Raw genomic sequence first — 22,351 nt, 5'->3', positions numbered from 1 at the left:
ATTTTGGGCTGAGGAGGTGGAGGTGCAAACTTATGTTTGGCAGCCAAAATTACACTGATCACTAACTTTGAATCTCTCCCTTCAGGGGACGTCTATTTGAGTCACAAAATTACAGAATGGAGGGCAGGAAAAAGAGACGGTACGAGAAAAGATGCTGCAACAAAATAACCACAAGCTCTCACAAAGAACCTGAACGCAACACAGGAAACATCTTTTATGTTCCACGAGACAATTTTCTATCTCATCTGTCTTGTTACATCGACTGAACCTGAAATTTTCCTTGACGTATTTAAGTAATTAAAGCAGGTAATGACCGATAATAGGCAAAACAGAGAAACACAATATCTTTTAATGTGTATCAAAGTATATTAAAAATATATTAAATCCACCTCTTTAACGGTATTTGTGATCAAAGGTGCTGCAACAACACAGTCTGTTATTTTCATCACAGACACGATGACACCACAGGCAAAAACATCAGACGTTACGTGTGATCTCATCAACCTTTTACACATCTAATATATTTATTTTTCATCACTAATGATATTTCAGTTCATCACTTTCTTCTCCACTGAGAACTACTATTGAAAATAGTTAAATCTTTAAAAAGGTAACGACTTCACCTCTAAATTCAAACAAGAGAGTGATTTCAACACATGAATATTAGTAACTCAAATCATTTTCACTTTTTTGAGCAAATTAAAAAACGTTCAACTACTAATCAATAACTTCGGATTCACTTTGAATATAAATGGTAAATTGAAGAGAGAATAAAAAGCGTCTTTAACTTAAGATTGTCTCTTAATTAGCAATCTTTCCTCCATCTGCACCTCACTATCAGCCCTTTACTGAGGTCTAATAAACACAGCAAAAAAAGATCACTACTCATGAAAAAGCCAAAATTAAACTAAAGATGGCTTCATACGAGTTCTCACTTTGTCACATTCCCCTCGCAGCCAGACAAGGATGATTCTAGCTGGAGCTCTTAGTGGACAGGAAAAGTTAATTCACTTGCAACTTTCTATTAACATTTCACTCAGGCCACAAGTGTGATTATGCCTTTTCTTAACCATCCCTCAGTCTGGTATCCATATATCTGTCTCATTCCTCTTTTCCCCCCCGTGATAATCCCACTCTCTGCTCTGCTATCGCACTCGGGGGCTGTGCCGGTGATTAATCAAAGCAGCAGGCTCTGACACACGGCTCAATTGGCTGCTCTAACCTGATATATAACAGAGGCTGTAGCACCGGCTAACACACCCCAGGTTCTCTGGAGGATCCCACCTAATACAAAGATTGTGTTGGGTTTGCAGCTCAAGGCAACAGAAGTTTCGAACCCCCCTCCTTTTTTTTCCCCCTAATATAATCTTCCTCTAATACTCTCTGTGTATTTGGCCATGTTTTGAGGTCAGAGGACATACAGATGGAAGGAAGCGAGGGGGAAATAGAGTCAGTAGCTATGAGAGAGAGATACGATTTCAACTCTGCAATATAGCGTCGCTGAAATAAATGTATTGAGGAGGTTTAAATCATCTGTGGTTGTGATGCAGGAAAAAAAACCTGAAATAAGGACAGTGAGTCTACAAAGTCATAATTATTTATCAATCTGAGTACATTAAAACTTAAAACTTCTGAGCCAGCGATCAAGTAACAGGACAAAGAGTCTATAGCCGTGCTAGATCTGCGAGGTAAATGCTAACAGCAGGATGCTAATATAATCAAAGTGGCACTACCACATCATGATGTTCACCATGTTCAGTTTTGTGGTTTAACATGTTTTCATTCGCCAATTAGCAGCAAACACAAAGTACAGCTTAGACTAATAGAAATATTGTTTGTTTTGCTGGTTCTTAGTGATCAGTTGAACATAATGCTGATTTGATCAAAGGTCAAGGAGTCACCCAAGTGAAAGCAATTCAACCTGAGAGGGATGTAAATGACGTCCGTACCGACTTATACCGGCCATCCATCAACAGTTGTTGAGACATTTTAATTAAAAACATAAATTTGAATGTCATGAGGAAATTTCAGGGGTTCGCCGAGTAGGATTGATTCTTTTGGGACTGTGAATATCTGTTAATATCTGCATCTATAATATCTAATTAATCAACATGAACACTGCAGGGCATTTACAAACATTAAACAGTGACTGGTGTGGAGGGAGGGAACCTATTATAATTTTTGACGTCTAAGACTTAACTTCTAGTTTCCCAGAGAAATAGTCAATACATTAATTACTGCTATGATGAAAGCAATTGTGAATATTTCTTTTATTCATTCCCTGAAAGGTTTCCAATTTCAAATGACGAATGATGATACCCCCGAACTATAAAACTAATATACAACAAAGTTGCCACAGCTACACTGTAGGCGCTACTCATCGTTCTTCAGGATATATTGTTCAGAAGCTTACTGTTATTTCTCTCTTGGTTTGATTACTCCAAACTCCTGCAATTTGTTATTTGCCTCGACAGCTCTGTCTATAAATTCATACACTGTGTAGCCAAAGGCAACATATTTTTTAATTGAGCCAGGAGTTGTGTTCGTTGATGACGTGTTTGAGCTTGTGTGTAAAAGAGAAAAGAAGAAATGTGACATAACGAGACCTCGGGACCACAGCTGAAGCTTCTGGACCGACTGTCTTTAATTTTAGGTAACAACGACTTGAAAAAGGAAAATTGAGATCTGAAATTTTGCATTTATGTAGATGTTTTCCCCACTTCATCCTCACCTGAGCGACCGTCTCTCTGGATGTCCACGTGGTGCCAGGCGCCATCATTGACCTTTGCCTGCGTGGCCTTGACCTTGATGGTGCCGGAGCCCATGTCCAGCAGCAGGTACAGCCCTCCATCCAGCAGCTCCACTGCAAAGAAGTCCACCTTGTTGTTCTTCTGGCCCTTCGGGTCCCGCCGGTCCTGGGGTTTGCCGTGGGTGAAGAGTATCAACCCGTTGGGTTCAGAGGTTCGGAAGTCAAAGGAGATGGAGCCCACGCGCTTAGTGTTCCACTTCGGCAAGGCCAGGTAGGAGTCCGGGGTCTCGAAGTTGATGGGGTCGAGGGTGGGAACATTTTCACACTTGAAGACCACGTCGCCTTGGAGCTTCATCTTGGGGTCCACGATGCGGGCGAGGCGGGACAGCTCCAGGCGGATGTCGTTGTTCTTGTACACCACCTGAGGAAGAAACACAAGAGTTGAGTTTTTTCCTCTTTTCACAACTGCAGGAGGTGATTTAGCAGGGCAGTAATAGAAGAAAAATATTTATTTCCATGGGAATTAATTGCATTCCACTGCAAACTGAGATATAATAGCATCATATTCTGGTAATAATACATATTGCCGATCCGAGGACAGCTGGATCGATAAAACTAATATCTTCTAAGGTGTGCGCGGCCCAATTTATTTCTCAGTCATTTTCCATTTCAGCTTCAATTTATCCAAAATGAAAAGGAAGATGTACACAGATCCATGACTGCATTTTCGTTTGATTGAACACCGGCCCGCTGAGCGAAGCGTGAGGAGCGATGGCTAAATTGTGAGAGAGTCATTACCTGTAATGTTCGAAAAGGAGCAATCTTCATAAACATGGGTGAAACCCCACCGGTGTATCTGTGGCCCGCTGAGAATATACCCAATATTATACCTATTTACCCACAGAAAAATATGCTCCAACCACTAATCCACATAAGTATAAAGCAGCACCACATTACAGTCAAATACAGAGAAATACCACAGAAAGGGAGAGTAGAATATTGTCAATTGGAATCCACTGAGGTGGAAAATTAATGTTTTTTTATTCTTTTCCTTTTTTTCCCCCTTTCTGGGGAGGAAGACTGGCTTTTTTCTGGTATATAGGGCAGTGTGTGCGCAGGAAACAGCAACACTGTTAGAGGGAGCACAGCTGTCAGCAAACAGATTTTACTGCTGTGGGATTACTGATAATCCTGGAAGATTTGACAGTAAATCAACACAGGTGACCCGAGTGCCGAGGAGGACTGTCGGGACAGCGAAACCCGATGGTGGTGGCGGTGATGATGGGTGGGTGGGGGAGAGAACGATGGGCTGGTGGGAACAAGGGCAGCAAAAAGAGAAGGAAAACTGCACAACAAAGAAAATATGTCAAACGGGAGGCAAATATAGAGAAAAGACAGCGAGAGAGAGATGTGGAAGATTAAGTGTTGTAAGAGCAGAGCGTGCCACTGGCTCATGAAATATACTTGTGTGTATGTTTGTGAGTCTGTGTGCAGAGCAAACACTGCGACGTAGCTGTCAATGCTGTTAATGACCACGCTTAATCTCCTGAACGTGACACACAACAAAAAAAAATACTCACCACTCACTCTGTCAAGCACCTAATCCACTGCTAATGCCCCCACATCATGCTAATTAAGTTAATTTTGTTTTGTTTTTTAAATTCAGGCAACCTGCAAAAAAAAAAGCTTCAAATCACATGAAGAGAAAATACACCAGAGCTGCCACTTCTGATCACTGTGATTACAGATGAATGTGTTGATTATCGTCCTGATTCATCCCTTTGATTGTTTTGTTCTTCACTGGCAAGTGTGGCAGACTGATCTATGCTCCACATCTGTCCGACCCCAGCCATTAGCTTGTAATCAAACACAGCAGGTATTAGATTACAATTAAAGTTAATAGCATATAAAAGGCTCATTTTAAGGTGACAAGCCCAGCGTGGGCAGATGGTGAAATTACGTGATTTGTGGACCACTGTCAGCACACCACCTACAATCAAAACATGAGGAACTGATGGAGATTTTTATGATAATAATAAATACAAAAATTGTTTCGAGTAGCAGAGGCGTTTGGCTTTTATTTTCCAAAGTTTTTTCCTGCAGTTGAAGCAGTAGAGAAGCGTCTAGGGAGCGCTGAGTTGAAGAAAAAATATCTTAAATATACTGTAACACCGGTTTTGACGGACATTAGCCAACACTGCGGTAAAAAGATGGACGAGTAGACAGCTAACAACAAGCGCGCAATGTAAAAATGTAGACGCTCTCTCCTCGTTTGGAATAATTTTAAAAAAGACTCCGGCGTTCTGAATGTATGACAGGGACTCTAACCTTCTGTCAAATAAGAACTTAATATAGCTAAAAGTTTTCCAAATTATAACTATAAATTGCTAATCACAATAATTGGTGATTTAGGCTGATTTACCGATTAAGCGGCTAATCGTTGGGACATTTCCAGCAATGAATGCAGTCAGAAAACGCCTGATTAAATGACTCTTTATGGCGTGAGGGTTCATCTCTGTCTGTTTTTACTGTCTGCATGTGATTATCAGATAACCTCGTCACTTGAGAGAAAACGCAGCCATAAACTGGCTCTGTGATTTTTGTCAATCGGCAGCGGCGGTGGTGGCGGCAACATGCAGACTTGAAACGCTTAAAAACAACTGTCAAACTCAACGCACATGAATTACGATAATCATTAGATGAAAAAATTCTTTGAAAATGAGATTTGATAGAAATGTCGCGGCTGCCCCGTAGCTTCAACCAACTGATGTTACTGATGTCTCCGAAAAAACTGACATTTTTTTTCTATTTTTTATTTTTTTTATGTGTTTTCCTCTGAAGCCATATACCTTGCATTCCACTTTCAGCACGCCTGAAGACTACTCTTGGGCACTAGAACAAACTGAATATTACATGAAAAGAGAATAAGAGAGACCAAAAAGTTGCTTTAATGCTGCTCATTTGCAATGTAGAACTTTGTTTTTTTGTGATGGTCACTGTGCAGTCCTCAGATGTAAATCGCTTCGACTCGCTGAAGTTTCAAGGCACTGTAACTCTGTCTTTGAGATCTACTGAGCAGAATTTTTGTAGACATGGAGAGAATATTTAATCCCTGTGATTCCCTTAAAACACAAGGTCTCCATCAGAGCCACAGCAGGGTTTGTACTCCTGTCTACCCGACTCATGAAGACCTTGCTCTCCATCTTAGTTTTCTTGACAGGCCAAAGTCTTTACAAACTCTCCCGGCACTGCAATGTTTTGTTTTTTTTTTCTCTGGGACAAACTAATCTTACAATCAGCCAGCCCTCGATCTGTTTTGGGATTATGATTTTGTCTGTTCTGCTGCAGGCCGATCAATAAGGTAATCGAAATGATGTTATAAAAGAGGAACTGACTTCTGCGGCGATGTGCACCTCATCGTTGCCTTTGTTATGGCTGTGCTTCGCTACGCTATCCTTCGGCCTATCAGCGGCCTTATGGGGCCCATTCATAATGCAGGCACGGGGGACTGTAACGACTCCATAAAGCCCCGATCCTCCGTCTCTGCTCCGGGATGGTGTATCGATTGGGCTCTGGTAAGGGTGAGGGAAGGGCAGGTGGCTGGAAGCGCAAAGTGCACACACACACACACACACACACACACACACGCACACACACACACACGATCCTCTCCCTAATCTACTTCAGATCAGTGCTCATGTCCTCTTGGCCCTGGCCACAGCTGCTGTCAGCTGATGATTTAGCCCCAGTGTTAATGAAGAAGCAGGGTAATTCCACTGAAGATGCACACACACACACACACACACACACACACACACACGTCTTTGCAGAGGATATCTCTACTTGCTCAAAAACACGCGAAAAGGACATGCAGATACACAAAGCCATCAGATCCAGTAGTAACTAATGCAGATCAATGTTAACAAGAGGCAGCGGGTAAATATTATGACTAGATGAGCAACAGAGAGATAAAACAAGATACTGGATATCAGTGATGACTACTCGGGACTACAGTGACCGGGATGTGAGATCTCAAATTAAAGGGTGAGTTCACCCAAATCCCAAAAAAAAGGTGACCCATAAGTCAGAATACAGGGTTATTTCGTTAACCCCTGCTAGGGTGAAGAACAGGTTATGGCTTTACTTAAAATATCTGCTTCCTCAAACAGTCTCCACTGCCCGTTCACTTCTCATGGGACCCAATCCTCTGTCGCCCATCCTGTTCTGTGAATAAACTACATCCCCATCTGGGACCTGTTCACATATTGACTTTTTGTCTCTAGATAAACAACACCGTCGCCCTCACACGATGACCTCTAGTGTCACAGATGTACCAGACCTTTGTTGTTTACGCCAGCAGACTGGTTAGATTCAGACGCTGGTGATGCTACGAGCAAAGTTTCATGTGGTGTCAAGCCTTCTTAGCGTTCTAAAAATAGAGATTTTGATGCTAGTGTAAAAGTGCCGGTCAGTATGGTCAATCTTAAAAGTGCTTCTTTCTTCGTAATCATGCTTTTACATGAAGGTTTGACTCATATACATTCACAAAAAAAGCCTAGGTTGCATTTTAGTGAGAGTTTTACTTTAACGCTTGTCTGTGGTCTAACAGGCTGCTGCTGCGTTACGTGTTGAACCGTCGCTTGTTTTGACTTTAACACTCAGGACTTCAGTGTAGACTGCCGTGGAGCCAATGAGCTCAGTTCTTACTGGAGTATGTGCCTTCCGAATGGCGCACCGTACTTTGAAGCTGCGTCCTGCTGGGATGAAGAGATTGTGCGGTGAGAATGAAATGCTGCATGTGACCAAAAACTCAAGCGAATGTCTCGACGTCTTGACCGCAGAGGCAACATCTTCGTGACACGATTCGTTAATTTCAAAACACGGTTACTGAATGGATTTATTTGGCTCATTTCAGTTTAGCGAATGATATTTTCATCTGCTGATACCAGCAATCAAATGACTCTGTCCGTATGTATTCTTGTGATCTGGGTGAAAATGACCCGTTCCTGGAGAAACACAGCGCTGCGCTCGCTGGATCCTCGATGAATAAATAATGGTTTAAAAAAAATAAATAAACAGAGGGAATGCTGAGGAACTTGTTCAGGCAGGCAGCCTCAGCCGCGCCACATTAAACACTATTCACTGTGACACATACAGTACACTGTCACACTCACACACACTCACACACACACAGTGAGGTGTTCCATTCAGTCTGTCACATGAACTCGCTCATGCCCTCCGCTTCAGATGCTGCTGCTCCAAATAGCGACCGCTGTCTCTGCAGCTGCAGCCACACCCTCACATCACAACAGCATGCATGTAGCGTGCAGTGTCTTAATCTAAGGTTCCTCTGGCACTTCATCCTTTCTAGTTTTTGAACACACTGTGAGAGCCATGACAGAAAATATATGTATATATATATATATATATATATATATATAGAGAGAGAGAGAGAGAAAGACATTAATTTCTCAATAAACATGCCTCACTAGTTATAAGACTGAACACACGCAGTGCAGCTCGATGAGATTAACTGTTCGATCAGTAACAGCAGGTGCTAATGTTCGTTTATCCTGAAGCTGATTCGTTAATGTCCCTACTTTCCTTCGGCTGCTGCCAAACTGCTGAGCCCTGACATGTAAACATACATATACGTGACGGCTCTCATCTATTTTTTTATTTTTTTTGGCCTTTCGGTGCAGCACGACACTCATCCATCCATCCGTCTCTATCCAGCGTCCAGGACCTCGACTGGATCAGCACAAAAAGAGATAATCTCCAAGTTTTTTCAGTTCAGCGGCTCAAACTCTCCTGTGTCAGTGTTCAAATATTAAATCTGAAACACTTGAGCCACTGCCAAAAGGTTTACACCACAAATTCTGAATGCATTTTAATGTCATGCCCTTCCTGGTTGAAATCCTTGCGGGACCTCAGCAAATCTCAGACTGCCTCCAACTTTACAGAGAGAAATGTTTGCAAGGTTTTCTGTCAGAGTGAGACATTCTATTGACTTCTGAGCCTCCCGTCCACTGCATCCACAACACCTGACCTGTTCACACAACCAGGGTGCTGGTGGTATCAACATTAGTCCTACAGTTGTCCATCATTCAGTTGTACTTCAGTGATGGGAGTCTTTCTTTGTAACACTTTTAGATTTTTGCTGACTTGCTTTTGATTTAATTTCTACGTGGATGTTTTAAAACAGACTGTATTCATATATACTGTTTATGTTTATGTACTGATCTACAGATAAAACATGTTAATAGTGAGTGTTAGAGGCACTTTTTAAGCAGTTTGAATGGTGCCAGACTAGCTGTTTGTAGATATTTCCAGTCTGTATGCTAAGCTAAGCTAACAGTCTTTGGGCTTTAGCTTCATGTTCAGCTTGGAAAAAAAGGAAATATGCATTTTTTTACCAAAATGTTGAGAGGAAAAGTCTCAGACTATTATTTCTTTTTTGTTTTGTAGGAAACTGATATGTCATCCATAGAGAGCAAGCCAGCATTGTTACAGGAATATCTGGATTTTCTAGCAAATGCAGTTAATGATTATGATTAAGTCACCATTGTTTGACGAGGAAATTAGCTTAAGAACAGAACGTGTTTAATTTCCTTTGGTCAGTTCAAACATGCTTTAATCACATGAATATGTAAGATACACTGTTGTCACAGATCTAATGGCTGAAGTTCGTCCCAAGAGATTTTCTTTCTAATCAAGTTTTATTATTTGTGTTAATTGTTGTTTTCATGCTCTTTCTTTTCTTTGCTTCTGTTCACACATATGGTAATAATGATGCTCTACAAATTACATGAAATTGCATTTCTTTTATAGAAATATTGAAATACAAATTATATTCATGCTACGGAAAAGATTACCTTAGAAAAATGACCCTGTAACGTCCTTTTCTTTCTCTTTGGCAAACCTTATTGATTTTTATATTCCATTTCCTGTTCATCCTTTGCATTGCATTTATGTGTCCAATGCTTCACCTTAACATACAAAGCTCCTACATTTGGTGTAAATCTGTGAACAGCAGAAGAAATGAGATTTATTTTCACTGAGGCAATTTTAAAGCTCTGAACTCCACTGTCACTTTTATTTTCTAGTCTTGTCTCTTTTAATCCATCTGTATTTGAGCCTACTTTCCTATTTCTTAACTTGTTTTGTGCATAAAGTTTGTGTGCAGAATACAAACAGTAGTAGAAGAAACCTAACATAACAAGAAGAAGACGAAAACGGCTAGCCGGTTGTCCATAATCTTTTTTCGCTCAGCGTAGTGGCAGAGCAGCAGAATATTTTGCACCAGTAACCCTGATAGTCTCAGTATCTTCTGCAGCACCAACACAAGCATGTAGTCGGCCATTGTTGTTGTAGTTGTTGTTGTTGTTATGAGACGTCGCGGGGTTCCGCAGTCGAAGGCTAGAAGTCGAGAGGCGGGGCAATGGCGTCATCGATACGTAAAGTATCTGGATTCACCGTCCACATGAGAACACAAGAGCCGCGTTTTAGGATTTTTCCACCCTGAGACCAGGATTCAAAAACATGCGTTTACAGGATCCATGTGGACGATCAGCCAGAACGATGCAGAACGTGTGCGTTTACCAGGAGGTGTGAACTTCTTTCTATAATTACATCTCTTCCATCTGTGTTGAGTGAAGCTTGCCTGCTGGATCCCCCCAAAAATAATTTTTCAAGATCATGTGTTATTATCTCTGTTTTCAGCTGCACTCTTTCAAAACAGTGTGACTTACAAAAAAAAGTTTTAACTTTGTCGGTGTAAAAAAAAAACCTCCTCCCTCTCACATGAATATATCAGCTATCACAGGTGTAACTGTTCTCCCCGAGCCACTGACTCCAGAATTTAAAAATATCTGTCAGCAAGTTTATTTTTGTCGTATAATTTAATGCGAGGTTTTTAGTTACCCAGATTTGAGGCTAGTAATTTGTGCATAAGGTTTTACCTAGAGCCAAATCCTTTAAACAAACTATGTTTCCCTGCTTTATTCTATAGGGGAGGCTGGGGATCGAAAGGTGAAGGCGTTCCATTAAAGTCTGAGGTTTGTACACATCCATCACTGTTTGGCCCTCTGAGGGGACATTTAAAAAAAAAAAAAAAAAAAAAAAAAAGTAAAATAATTAAAGGACATGGTGACATTTGCATATGTATTGGAGGGGAAAACAAGCGCTGCCTCGACACGCTGTGGTGACTAACACAAAACTCATGACGACACTGTTCCTCTCAAATGCCAAATATTGGTCTCTTGCCCTCCCTCCTCCCCTTCTCACTCGCTCATCGTTCTCTCGATCGCCATCCGTACCAGTCGTTTTGTCAGCTTCCGTCTCCCACCCGCCGACATATTCACCTCACATGCACCTGTCCTCTCCTACATTCTGACCCGCTCACACCTTCCATCCTCACATACATCATCGGCAGCGCCTCCTCTCTCAGCGGAGGTGACGGCGCATGCCCCGGCCGCCCCCGCAGTCTGACACAAGTTGCCACTGCACAGCTCCGATGATGCCACGGGTGCCCTGTGACACTGGGAGGAGGGGCTGTATGGCGTGAGAGCTGATCGGGGGGGAGGGGCTGCAGAAGGCCCTGACTGCATGGCACCACAAAAGACTGACCGGAGAGAGAGCCGGGCGGCTGCCCACTGGCCTTTGGTCACATGACGTGCTGCAACCCACATGGCCAAACACGAGCGTAGGCGGGCCATGTGTGTGTGTTTGTGTGTGTGTGTGTGTGTGTGTGTGTGTGTTGTGTATGGATGACATCCCACGTAGCCTATGGGGGGGCAGATGAGCACAGCGGAGACTGAACGAGAGGCGGAGGGGTCGTGATGGCAGCACGCAGCATCTCTTTTGTTGTCAGACAGAAGAGAAAGGGAGGCATCCGCTCGCTGCAGCAACACATGCCTCCATCCGCTTATTCATCAGCTCTAAGTGATGCACTTTTTCTTCTTTTTTCTTTTTTTTTTTTATCTCATAGTGAACAGAGAGCAATACGCACCGACATTCCTGCCTCGGTAGCATTTGAAGCTGCCGGATCCAGACGTAGCACGCGCGCACAGTCAGAGGGAAATACTGACGCACTCTGATCTGAGCAACGGGCCAAGCTCAACTGAATCATTCCCTCATTATCAAGGGATATTGAATCCAAAAGGGAGAGGTGGAGGGGGCAGGGAGGAATAAATATGGTGAAGGAAAACAAGAGAGAGGCAGAAAGACAAAGAGATGATGCACGGGGGGGAATAAATGTAAGTGAAAGAATGCAAAAACGAAAAAAAGGAGATGTTGTGAATGAAAATAAGCACGGAGGGGAGATGAAAAAGCCGGTCGTGAGCAGGGTAGCAGCTGGCCTCATGCCTGCTTAATGGAGCACCGTATGATGAACAGTCGAGGATCGCACAATACTACCACTTCCCAGCCACGTGGTGAATCATCTCCATCGTTCTGTCCAGCCATCGTGCTCTCTCTCGAGGGCCGACTCACGCCGTGTCACGATTGTTCCGGTAACACCGGAAACACGTGGGAGATACGGCTGCCTTCGCATCACGGCTCATGATGAAAAACACTGATCGCTGCATCGACGATGTCTGTGCCTCCGTAAAGCTGCTCTGGTGGAACCTCTCATGTGAACAATGAGCCAAATGACAACATAGAAATTTCTGTTTGCAGTCATCAGCTAATAGCAGGGACGCAAGTGGAAATTTTAAAATGCGATTAACTTATAAATTCATTGTTTGCCTGTGCATTTTAAGGTGTATCTATATATATTGCACAAAAGGTCACCTCAGTCCTAAAGCTCGTACAAGCCAAGATGAGAGAAAAGTTTCTCCTTGGATCCACATGAATCTCATCGGTGACCTACAGTATCACAAACTGAAAACTGCAAATTTCACCTAAATTTTCAGAGTAAGAGATTCATCCCCTGGCTGTAGTTTCCCCCCCGAGCAGCAAGGAGCTTATTAGCAGCTTTCAGCTCATGCTTTCGGTTCTCCTGGCATTCAATTTCAATTTATTTTTTTCTGGTTTCTCACAGCTGTCAACCTCGTTTCCAGCTGTGTGGGCAGCTATCGCCAGACAAAGAGCTTCCTTTTTCACAGAAAGACAAACGCAGACGAACGCAGTTTTCTAATAAAATATGTTGGTGAAGACAAAGTTCAGATAATCCAGATGTACACGACCTGACCAGCACCGAGCTGCAAACCAAACAAGTAAGCTGATGAAAACGAGAACCAGTTTTATCGACACCTCTGAGGAGTTAATGTGGGAAAAAAAATATATATATATATGGACTTCTATTCTTCAGGTAGCTGGAAACACAACTCCTAATGCTAATATCATCACATGTCTGCTGGATGTGTAACCATGCAGCTGTTTGGTGATTCGTTGGCCAATGTTAATATTTTGAGGCTGTGATATGTCAAATATGTGCCAATTTCAGCTTATCATGGAGGTCTGCCCTCATAAATTGGCCAAAATATAACAGATGAATCCAGCTTTTCTCTCCTGTTTTTACCTTGGAACACGAGCATTAGTTAATTCATCAGAATAAAACAGAGTGAATAGCTCGCGCTTGCTTTCAGCGAGCGCTAATGCATCAGGTTCTACTCTGCTTTGATCCAAGTGGGGGCAGACGCTGGTGCAGCAACATGAGCCAGCTTTCTAATCTTTACAGGATGGAGAAACATGTCTAATGAAAGTGTTTAGCTGACACACTAACATTAACATTACACTCAAGGCTGGCTTACCTACCGGAGTGGACAAAAGCTGTGGCCTGTATTAGATTTGCTCCCCCTGTAATCACATTCGTTGTGTCATATGCGCCTATAGCGGATAACGAACGAGGAGGCTCGGGTGAGGATTAGTTCGGCCCTTGTGTGGGAATTTACTGCAGCGCGGCGTGCGTCGACCTTAGCAGCAGCAGCAGCCGTATTACCTGTCCACGCAACTTTTCCTTCACGCGACAGCTCAGTATGGATTAAGGAACATATACAGTGTTTGTACAGTTTCTACGAGTCTATGTACACAGATTCTGAATAACTCAGTATCAACCTAAATGTTACTGCAGTTACACCAACAGAAAAATGTCTACCTCCTCACTTAAACTTGCACGGTATGTTGAGGCATTGCTTGGGGTACAGTACCTACAGTATTAAACAAAGCTGTCGAGACTGTTTGCAGCGCTGACCCCCGCGCTCATTAATGTTTCACGCTTCACTGCGAATCAACAAATCCTCTTATTCTGCAGCGGCACGAACGCAAGTACAGTACAACACTATTAAAAAGAGCGTTCTCATCACAATGTGTACGCTGCAGGGTCTTTTGATCATTCCTTGTTGCGGCACACAGGTGGACCATTAATGCATTTCTTCATCTTTCAGTCTTTGATTGTACAAACAAGTAGACCGAGGCGTCATTATCCTTGTTGTAAGAGTCCACGCAATCACCTGAGCCGGTTCTCCTGAGACGAAACACTTGTGAGATGTCGCAGGCACACAAAACTCTAGAGTATGTTAAGTATTTATAAAATGGAATCCGGTGACAGTCCAGGCACAGCTGGGTCGGTTCTAGAAATGTATTGCACTGTTCATGTGTCTGAGGAGTGAAACAGACGACCAGGGATTAGCTAATGTGGTAACGACTGGAAGCGCAGCAGCCTGAGCGTCTCAGTGGAAACATAAAGCGACGTAGACAAGGTGACTTTCTCTCAACGCGGTCGCTCGTGTGGCTCCATGTGTGGTTCACCCTCAAAAGGGAGCTTGTAGCGGTCTGACGGAAGCGAGTTCGGCCAAATGAAAGGCACATTGGAGGGCGATCGGCTGAGCCTGGCAGCACATCACTAGACTTCCTGGCTCCTGTCACCGTCGAGAAGGTTGAGGTGGAGAGCAAACACAGCCAGGACGAGGGCCAGCATTAACACGCGGCTGCATATCAATGTCCCTACAGTCAACTTAAAAATACGATGGATGGCATCGAGATGCTCACTACTGTCAATGCTGTGAGCGTCAAAATGATCAGGTAAGAGGGAGATGTTGAGGTAAAGCTCCAAGGTGTCTGAAGAAAGCTATTGATAAAAGGAGCAGAAGGCATATCTTTGGTTGACATCCGATACGAGCTTGAAACTTCCACCGTTCTTGTCACAGGATAAAAACACGGAGGATCTATTAATGTTCACAGTGTTGGATTTCCCCTATAATATATGATCCGTCTATTATTATGTACAGAGGAGCTGCATGGCACGGCTTCAGCAGCTCGCGGAACAATATTATTTTTCTGCCGTGTTTTTCGATACAGTCCGCCGTCACATCCTTGTGATAATTGTGGTTCCAGCTAACCGCTATTCATGTTTTCTTGGCAGGGCTTTTTTTTTTTTTTCTTTTTTTTTTTTTGTCATCTCTGCCCAAAAATGAGATGACTGTCTGGAGCATGAAAGTTGCCATTTCACCTAACCATAACTGGATCAGCCATAACAGGAAAACCATGGCGGCAATTTCTGGCAGCGCTGCGATCACCTGAGGCACATTAGTCCCGTGATTTCATCAGAAATTGCCGGAGCCGTCAAGGACTGCAGTCTAAGTGGTCTAACACTTCTGAGTGCAGCCAGGCAGGCACGGCGAATGCATAATCAAGGCCAGAGTAGGTTTTTATAACAGCAAGATAAAATGACTGATAACGAGAATAAAGTGTAGTTTCCATTTAAAACAATGTTCCGAGCTGCAAAGACACATAACAAACATAACGCTCTTTCTGAGACTGCTTCTAAACTGCGTAAAATCGATGTGGACTTTTCTTTTTACAGCTCCGAAGAGTCGGCGCTCCTCCCTTTATTATCATTACATGCTGCAGAATAAGTAATGGTGAGCAAAATGTAAATAACAGGGCACTTAATATATTTTTCTTGCTCTGCTCACAAGCTACAAAGAGCCTGCAAATGCATTATAAATGTCCCCGAAACTACAACAACAACGTTTTTTTTTTGTTGTTTTTTTTCCTGTATTTCATCATAGGCAAATATTTCTTTCAGATTGCTGCCCTTTGGGAGGCGTTTCAGCAGCACACTCAAGCTGATGCTGCAAATTACATGTGACAGAAGCAATTTTGGGAGATTTTCTCACACACAAACCGAGGTAAGTGTTATGAATTAGATTAAGCGAGGGAATATTGAAAGTCTGATACTTCCTCTGCCAACTCAGCAGCTTTAATTGATAATGCAATTTTAGTTTTTCTCTCCTTTTTCCCTGTTTCCTTCCGGGCGAGGCATGCTGATTATTATTTATGTCCATATTTAAAACAGCTGCACGAGCTAAGTACAGACGAGGAAAGCAGCTGTACGTAGCTTGCACAACAGTCCTGAAGCTTAAAAAAAAATGCAATTATACAGACACAGTATCAGGAAGGGAAAACACCGCCATGCATCTGTTATCCATCTGTATTCATTCGAGTCCCTCTTACCTCTCTGAGGCAGCCCATGAAATTGTTGCTAACTGGAGATCCGGGCAGGTCCGCAGTGCTGGGGCTCCCGCCCACGTAGAAAAAATCATCGGAGCCCAGCATTGTATAGTCTTCCTGGGTGTAGCCAGTAGTGGTGAGGATCCCATCAACGGAGATAGTCACCTGTTGAGGGGTAACACATAGCCAAAAGCCAAGCCATTACACTCTGATATTCGATGGCGTGCTGTGTAATAAAACACACGTCCCTTCCTTGGTCTGCATTCGAAATGAACTTTTTTGACCTTTTTCTTTAGGTTCCACACTGAAGGTTGCTTTTTTTCTTTTTTTTTGTTTGGTTGTTTTTTACAGGATCCTTGAAGCGATCGTTTTGGACCAGACAGCGTTTGGATTTTGGTTAATGGAATTTTTTTGCCGTAGGATTTCACAGGACAGGTAAAGAAAATATGGCAGAGGCATATTTTCTTTATCTTTGATGGGGGTAAGAGAATGGACCCTGGGTTTGGTTCAGAAACTTCAGGTTGGGGGGGGGAGGGTTAGTACAATGTTCAAACCAAGGACAAATTGAGTTCACTTGTCTTAGGTTTCGGGATTTATCTGGTCACTGCAGACACACACATGTACAGTACACAAGTACGTGAGCACGCACACACTCACACACTAGCACACACACACACACACACACACACACACACACCTCCTACACTCGCACATACATTCACTCCCACGCCATCAGTCTCACGCTCTCGCCACCTCGCTCACGGACGTCTACATCTATATATCCACGCACATGCAAAACAAAGGGAGGCTATTCACACGACACCAATGTGCAAACCAAGGTCATCACTGTTAGAAGGCAAAGTAAACACACTTAATTGGACATGTAAGGGAGTAAGTGGATTGATGGTGCCATACGAAGCTGGAGCAGGCCTCACAGGGGGCGGAGGGCACATGCACAGTCAAGACCAGAGCCCATATTCAAAGACGGTCTCAGAATAGTTGATGCTGATCTCTGATCAGGTTAAGCTCAGGTGTCATGGTCGGGCTGGGCGGAATAAGATTTTGACTATTCTTCGATAAACGATAAACATCTCAAAATACATATTTTCTCCAAAAATAGCATAGTTCTTCTGAAGTGGAGGTCGTATGACATCACTAAAAAAAACAGAATTTGCCTAAAACGTTGACTTAAAGTATTTCAAGGAAAAATTGTCTATTTGCTTGTATCACATAAGTTCAATGTATGGTGTCACATTCAGTGCAATGAGAGAAAACATTGCACCAAATGCAATCCTTCACATTAAACTTATTAGATGTTTAAATTACAAAATGTACAATATTTGAAATACTTTTATTGTTTTCAGCAATTTTTTTTGTAGTGTAAAAAGATCTAGTCTCTGACTTTCTATGGACACTCGTGTAATACAAGTCACTTTTAGCTGGTTATGAAACTCAGCTGAATTATGTTGCCTCTATATGACCTGCGAACATATCAGATCAGAGAAGATTGGCTTGTTCTTTAAACTTATCATAGTCACTCTTAATTTATTTCATGGCTGCGGGCTGAGGATGAATCGAGGGGCCCACAGGAGTCGCCGGAGACGACAAATACATGAAAGGTCCTTGTGGCAGCTTTAAATTGAACATAAAGATTCCCTACAAGTGACAAATGTTAAGGCTGATGTAGAAATGCAATGGCCTACAGTAGTTTACTGCCACAGAAAATACATTAAAGAGTCCTGGATTATGTAAATGCCCTCTGAACTCTTTACAGTGGAGTTCATTCAAACTGTCTGAAGCTACTTAGCGAGCTGCAAAGCTGGAGGACGTCCAGCGGAAACACTGTGAACTCAAACACGATGATATGGTCATCGCAGATGTCGTACAGTTATTGATATTTAACTATATCAAATATATTCATTACATATGTATATAAGCCCAGCCCTGCGTCATGGTTGTAGCTTCAGTTTCACTGGAACAGACCAATGATCCTCGATCAGAATGCTTATTCTTCGAAATGTTATGCATATGGGCCCGGGGGGGTAAAGGGTGATCAACGTGAGCCAAGACACACAAACACCACTTTCACCAGCATGCCACAAAAAACAACACAGGGAGGGCAGAGTGAGTGAGACACAGTGACAGGTGGAAGGTGAGTGAGTGAATTAGAGTGTTAGTGGTTATTTGGGTGACAGTGGCGGAGGTTTCTATGAGTTTGGATGGTGAGAGGTCGATGAAGTGTGGGCATGCCATGCGCCATAGTGAGTTGGAAACAACTGTCAGAGCTCCCGCAATGAAAGGTTGAGGGTTGCCACTTTTTTGGTAGCTTCTCTTTTAGGGCTCGGTGTCGAGGTCACCATCTTTGGGATTGTGGTAAGCTTCTGTCAGTTCTGGACGACAGTCCTCACAAAAAATGGGGACTTTTTTGTGTGAAAAAAAATAAAAAAGTAAGTTGCCCTAAGAAAGGCAAAAGAAGTCAATTATTATTATTACTATTATTTTTTTAACTTGTTGGAAATCTGCAGTAATGTGGAAGAAACAAAGAGAAAAAAAGTAAAAGCCAAAGTGAAAAAAAAAACAGGATGGGGATTGTGGGGAAAAGAAGGAGGTTGTTGGCAGGTCAGGGAGGAAATTGAGAAGAAGCGAAGAAAGAATTGCCTGGTAATACAAACCCATCTCCTCATTTTTTGATAAGAGTGTCTAGGATGGAACTCAAAGAGAACGAATAAAAGAAGAGAGGGGGAGGGGACACACGGCAAACCCAAAAAAAAGACAATAAGAATGATATCTACCAGACAATGTAGTTTGTTTACCATAGCGTGTCCAATGCCTGATTGCTTTCCAGAAAAAGGGGAAGAAAGGAAATCAAAAGAATAGTGAACAAAAAAGGTTGTTAATAAGGATGGACAGAAAACAAAAACCAAAAGCAACGATGAAGAATTAGGATGTTAGTTAGTACATTAGTTGGTTAGATATTGGTTAGTAGTAAAAGAAATGACTTTAATCATGGATGAGTTAGTGTCGCGGCGAAGAAAAAAAAAACACTGCATATTTTGTCAGAGATTCGCTGCAGTAATAAAGTGCCGTCATGCCATCCTAGCCAAATTTTTCTACATCAGAGTCCTGCAAGAGGAGAAGAGCAAAGAGAAGACCTGTGAGACGAGGGACTGTCTGGATAAAAATTTGTGCAGGATGGCTTGAACCCCGACAAAAGTTGTAGTGTTTTTTTTCCTCACCCCTAGTCTAACAGAGTGCCTTTCAAAGAGGAAAGAAAATGATCGCGAAAGAAAGACAGACCTGTAAAAAGGAAAGAAAGAAGAAAGAAGGCAAGCAGCCCCTGGCTCTTAGCTTCTAACCCCCTAAACTGTGTGTTATCCTGTTGGGATTCTTGGCTACAACTATTTACTAACCTGTGGGCCGACGGCTTACTGTCGGGGCGGGTCAGGAAATCACCACTTACTTGTCGTGCTGCTCTGAGAGCAACACTAAATACTGTCTCACCTTGCAGACAAGCTAAAGGTCGACCGGGACAACGAACAACTCCACACTGTGCAGCCAGTGCGACCACCACACGGCCCTGGTGCTGCAGACGGCTCTGATTCATACTAGCTCCACCCAGCAGCAACACAAGCTCACTTTAAATCACATTAAGACAACGGTAAGCAGTATCTGTCAGGCAACAAATTCTGCTCATGCACAACAGATGCCCATCTTTCATGGAAATGTATTTCTATCTTTAAAAAGCATCTGAGATCATCTGAGCTATAAATACTGCATTAATGGACGGCTCAAAGGCAAACACTCTCTCTCTGCCAGGCTTTAAAGTGAAAGACTATATTCTACACAAGTGCAAAAAAAATAAACTGTCTCTGAAAGCAAGGAGATAGCGACAGCGTCTGACAGAAGTGTCAGCTCAGGGGAGTGTGAAGCAGAGTGGAATTATCAGATAACTTTAATTTAAGGACGAAGGGAAGTCAAGTTCAAGACGACAACCAGCAGGAGAGGAGAAAACACCTCGACTTAACGGGACCTCGACTAGGCTTATCAGTCGCACGCAGAAGAGCTGCTTGCCCTAACGGTTCACTGAGCAGAAAAGAAATCAAACAATGAAATCAAATTAAATAGAAATTCATGTAATCGTAGAGATAACCAAAAGGATAATGACATCTGTCTCAATAATGCTTCTGAACTGTGGCAATGAGATGACAACCAATCAGAACAAGGTGACATTCTTAACACCAGCTCTCTTTCTCAAAGCTCTTGGAAGCAGCTAATCTAAAGCCAAAAGAAAAAAAAAAAGGAAAAAAAACAGAAAAAGAAATCCACCTGTCTCCAAACTCCGTCCATCACTGCTACCCCCGATTACCTGTCTCAGGTTGCGTGTCACTTTGATGTCGTGCCAGGCGTTGTCATTGAATTTTCCATTGACCGGCTCCACGATGGCCTCAAAGGCCCCGGAGCCCAGATTGATGACGAGGGAGACGGCCCCATCTTTTAGCGCCAGGTTGACATAGTCGGCGGACTTCCCCGTGTGGAGGAGGAGGCCGTTGCGCTGCCAGGTCTTGAAGGACAGCGTGATCTCGTCGCTGCTGCTCTGGATGGGGTTCTGTGACAGGTCGTAGCAGAAGTACTCCGAGCCGCGGAAGGTTGCCACGTTCTCCTCCCTCGCTGGAACGACAAGAAGGGGAAGAGGCGAGATGTTACTTTCAGGCAGACATGTGACTCAAGTTTCAAGGAAGTCCAAAGTCACTTTTTTCCCTCTCGTGATACTGCAGTCCTACCGGCAGTGTCCAGTCTGTAGACAAGGTATTTGTACCTGTCTCATAATTAGATTATTGGTCAATTTATTATCGAATATCAAATTAAAATTGCATTACAACAACTGATATTCAGTAACATAACAAATGCATTTATAAACACTTATTCATTTCTTAAAAGAAGCATATTATGCTCATTTTCAGGCCCATAACTTTATTTTGGGTGACTTCTAGATTAGGTTTACATGCTTTAATGTCCAGTTTTATCATACAGCTGTACTGTATTCTCATCTGTTTGAGCTCCTCTCTCTTGATTACCTGGTCTGCTCTGATTGGTCAGCTCACACACACCTGACCCAGCACCACTAACAAAAGAGCCGTTTGTCTAACTTAATTTTTACCTTAAAAAAAAATAAAAATCCAGCAGCCAGATATGGATTAAGCAAAATGTGCTACACGGTGACGTAGTGTGATGTCACAGAGTTACAGAATTAAAGGCGGGACTACTGACGAGGCATTTGAGGCACTTCAGGAGCAGTGTTTTCTGTGGGAGAGATGAGCTCCCGTTGGCCTTTCTAGCTTTCAAGACTTTTTTTTACATGCACAAGAATTTATATAAAACACTGAAGGAAAGAAAGAAAGAAAACAAAATAAAATGTGTCTCCTTTGATTTCTTTTCAATAAAAAAATATTCCCTGCACGTCATTTTTAAAACTGTCCGACTGAAAGACTAAACAGAAAACATGAAATGAGTCATTCGAGTCATCGCGTCTCGAATCTTTAACAAGTCGGATCTCAAGTAATTTATTTTCCGTCAAGTCGAGTTAAGTCAACAGCGCAGTGCCTCGAGTCCACATCTCTGCTTTTAGGAGTCTGTAAAAGAAACATTCTGAGCGCCAGCATTGCCGCGATTCACCGCTTGTTGTTATTGATGGGTTTCATGCGCCATGACGACCGCAACCAAACAGCCATTATCACATTCATCCTCGCATTTACTGTCGGATGTTTAATACATGAAACAAGCCAGGCATTCGCGTTGGTCCCCGCATCAATCACGAGGCAGCCTCAGTAAATATGAGAACCACTGTACGCCGCGGAGAAGGTTACATCAAGCAAACACACACACACACACACACACACAATGCACTGTTCGCCATAATTACAGCTATGATAATCTCATCATTCAGTTCAGATCATAAAATCCTATCTGTACGACCGTGGGTTTAGGTTTCACATACAGCCTCCAGACAGACAGACTACTTATGATGGAACACTATTCCCCGCTAATGGTGCGCATAAATCAAACTTAGCCTGATTTTACAGTTTTATATCATCCCGCTGTTGCAAAGTGACTTCCTGGGCCCATTTTTTAGATCGACACGGACAGTAA

At 42.8% G+C, this 22,351-nt stretch overlaps 1 protein-coding gene across 9 annotated transcripts in view; it reads right to left on the bottom strand.

Annotated features, from left to right (window-relative positions):
* nrxn3b (neurexin 3b) overlaps positions 1-22,351 on the bottom strand; it is a 282,849-nt gene that overhangs the window by 197,065 nt on the left and 63,433 nt on the right. For 7 of the 9 annotated variants that reach the window (XM_037086532.1, XM_037086533.1, XM_037086530.1 and 4 more), the window contains exons 6-9: positions 20,571-20,872; positions 19,018-19,041; positions 16,208-16,369; positions 2,732-3,170 (exon numbers count right to left, since the gene is read on the bottom strand). In XM_037086532.1, coding sequence (XP_036942427.1) covers positions 2,732-3,170; positions 16,208-16,369; positions 19,018-19,041; positions 20,571-20,872 — 927 coding nt within the window. The remainder of the gene's footprint in view (positions 1-2,731; positions 3,171-16,207; positions 16,370-19,017; positions 19,042-20,570; positions 20,873-22,351) is intronic. The other 2 variants (XM_037086526.1, XM_037086528.1) reach the window with 1 other exon arrangement.

This window comes from Acanthopagrus latus, chromosome 22 (genome assembly GCF_904848185.1).
Source record: "Acanthopagrus latus isolate v.2019 chromosome 22, fAcaLat1.1, whole genome shotgun sequence".
Taxonomy (NCBI): domain Eukaryota; kingdom Metazoa; phylum Chordata; class Actinopteri; order Spariformes; family Sparidae; genus Acanthopagrus; species Acanthopagrus latus.
This window is presented reverse-complemented; position numbering and strand designations above follow the sequence as displayed.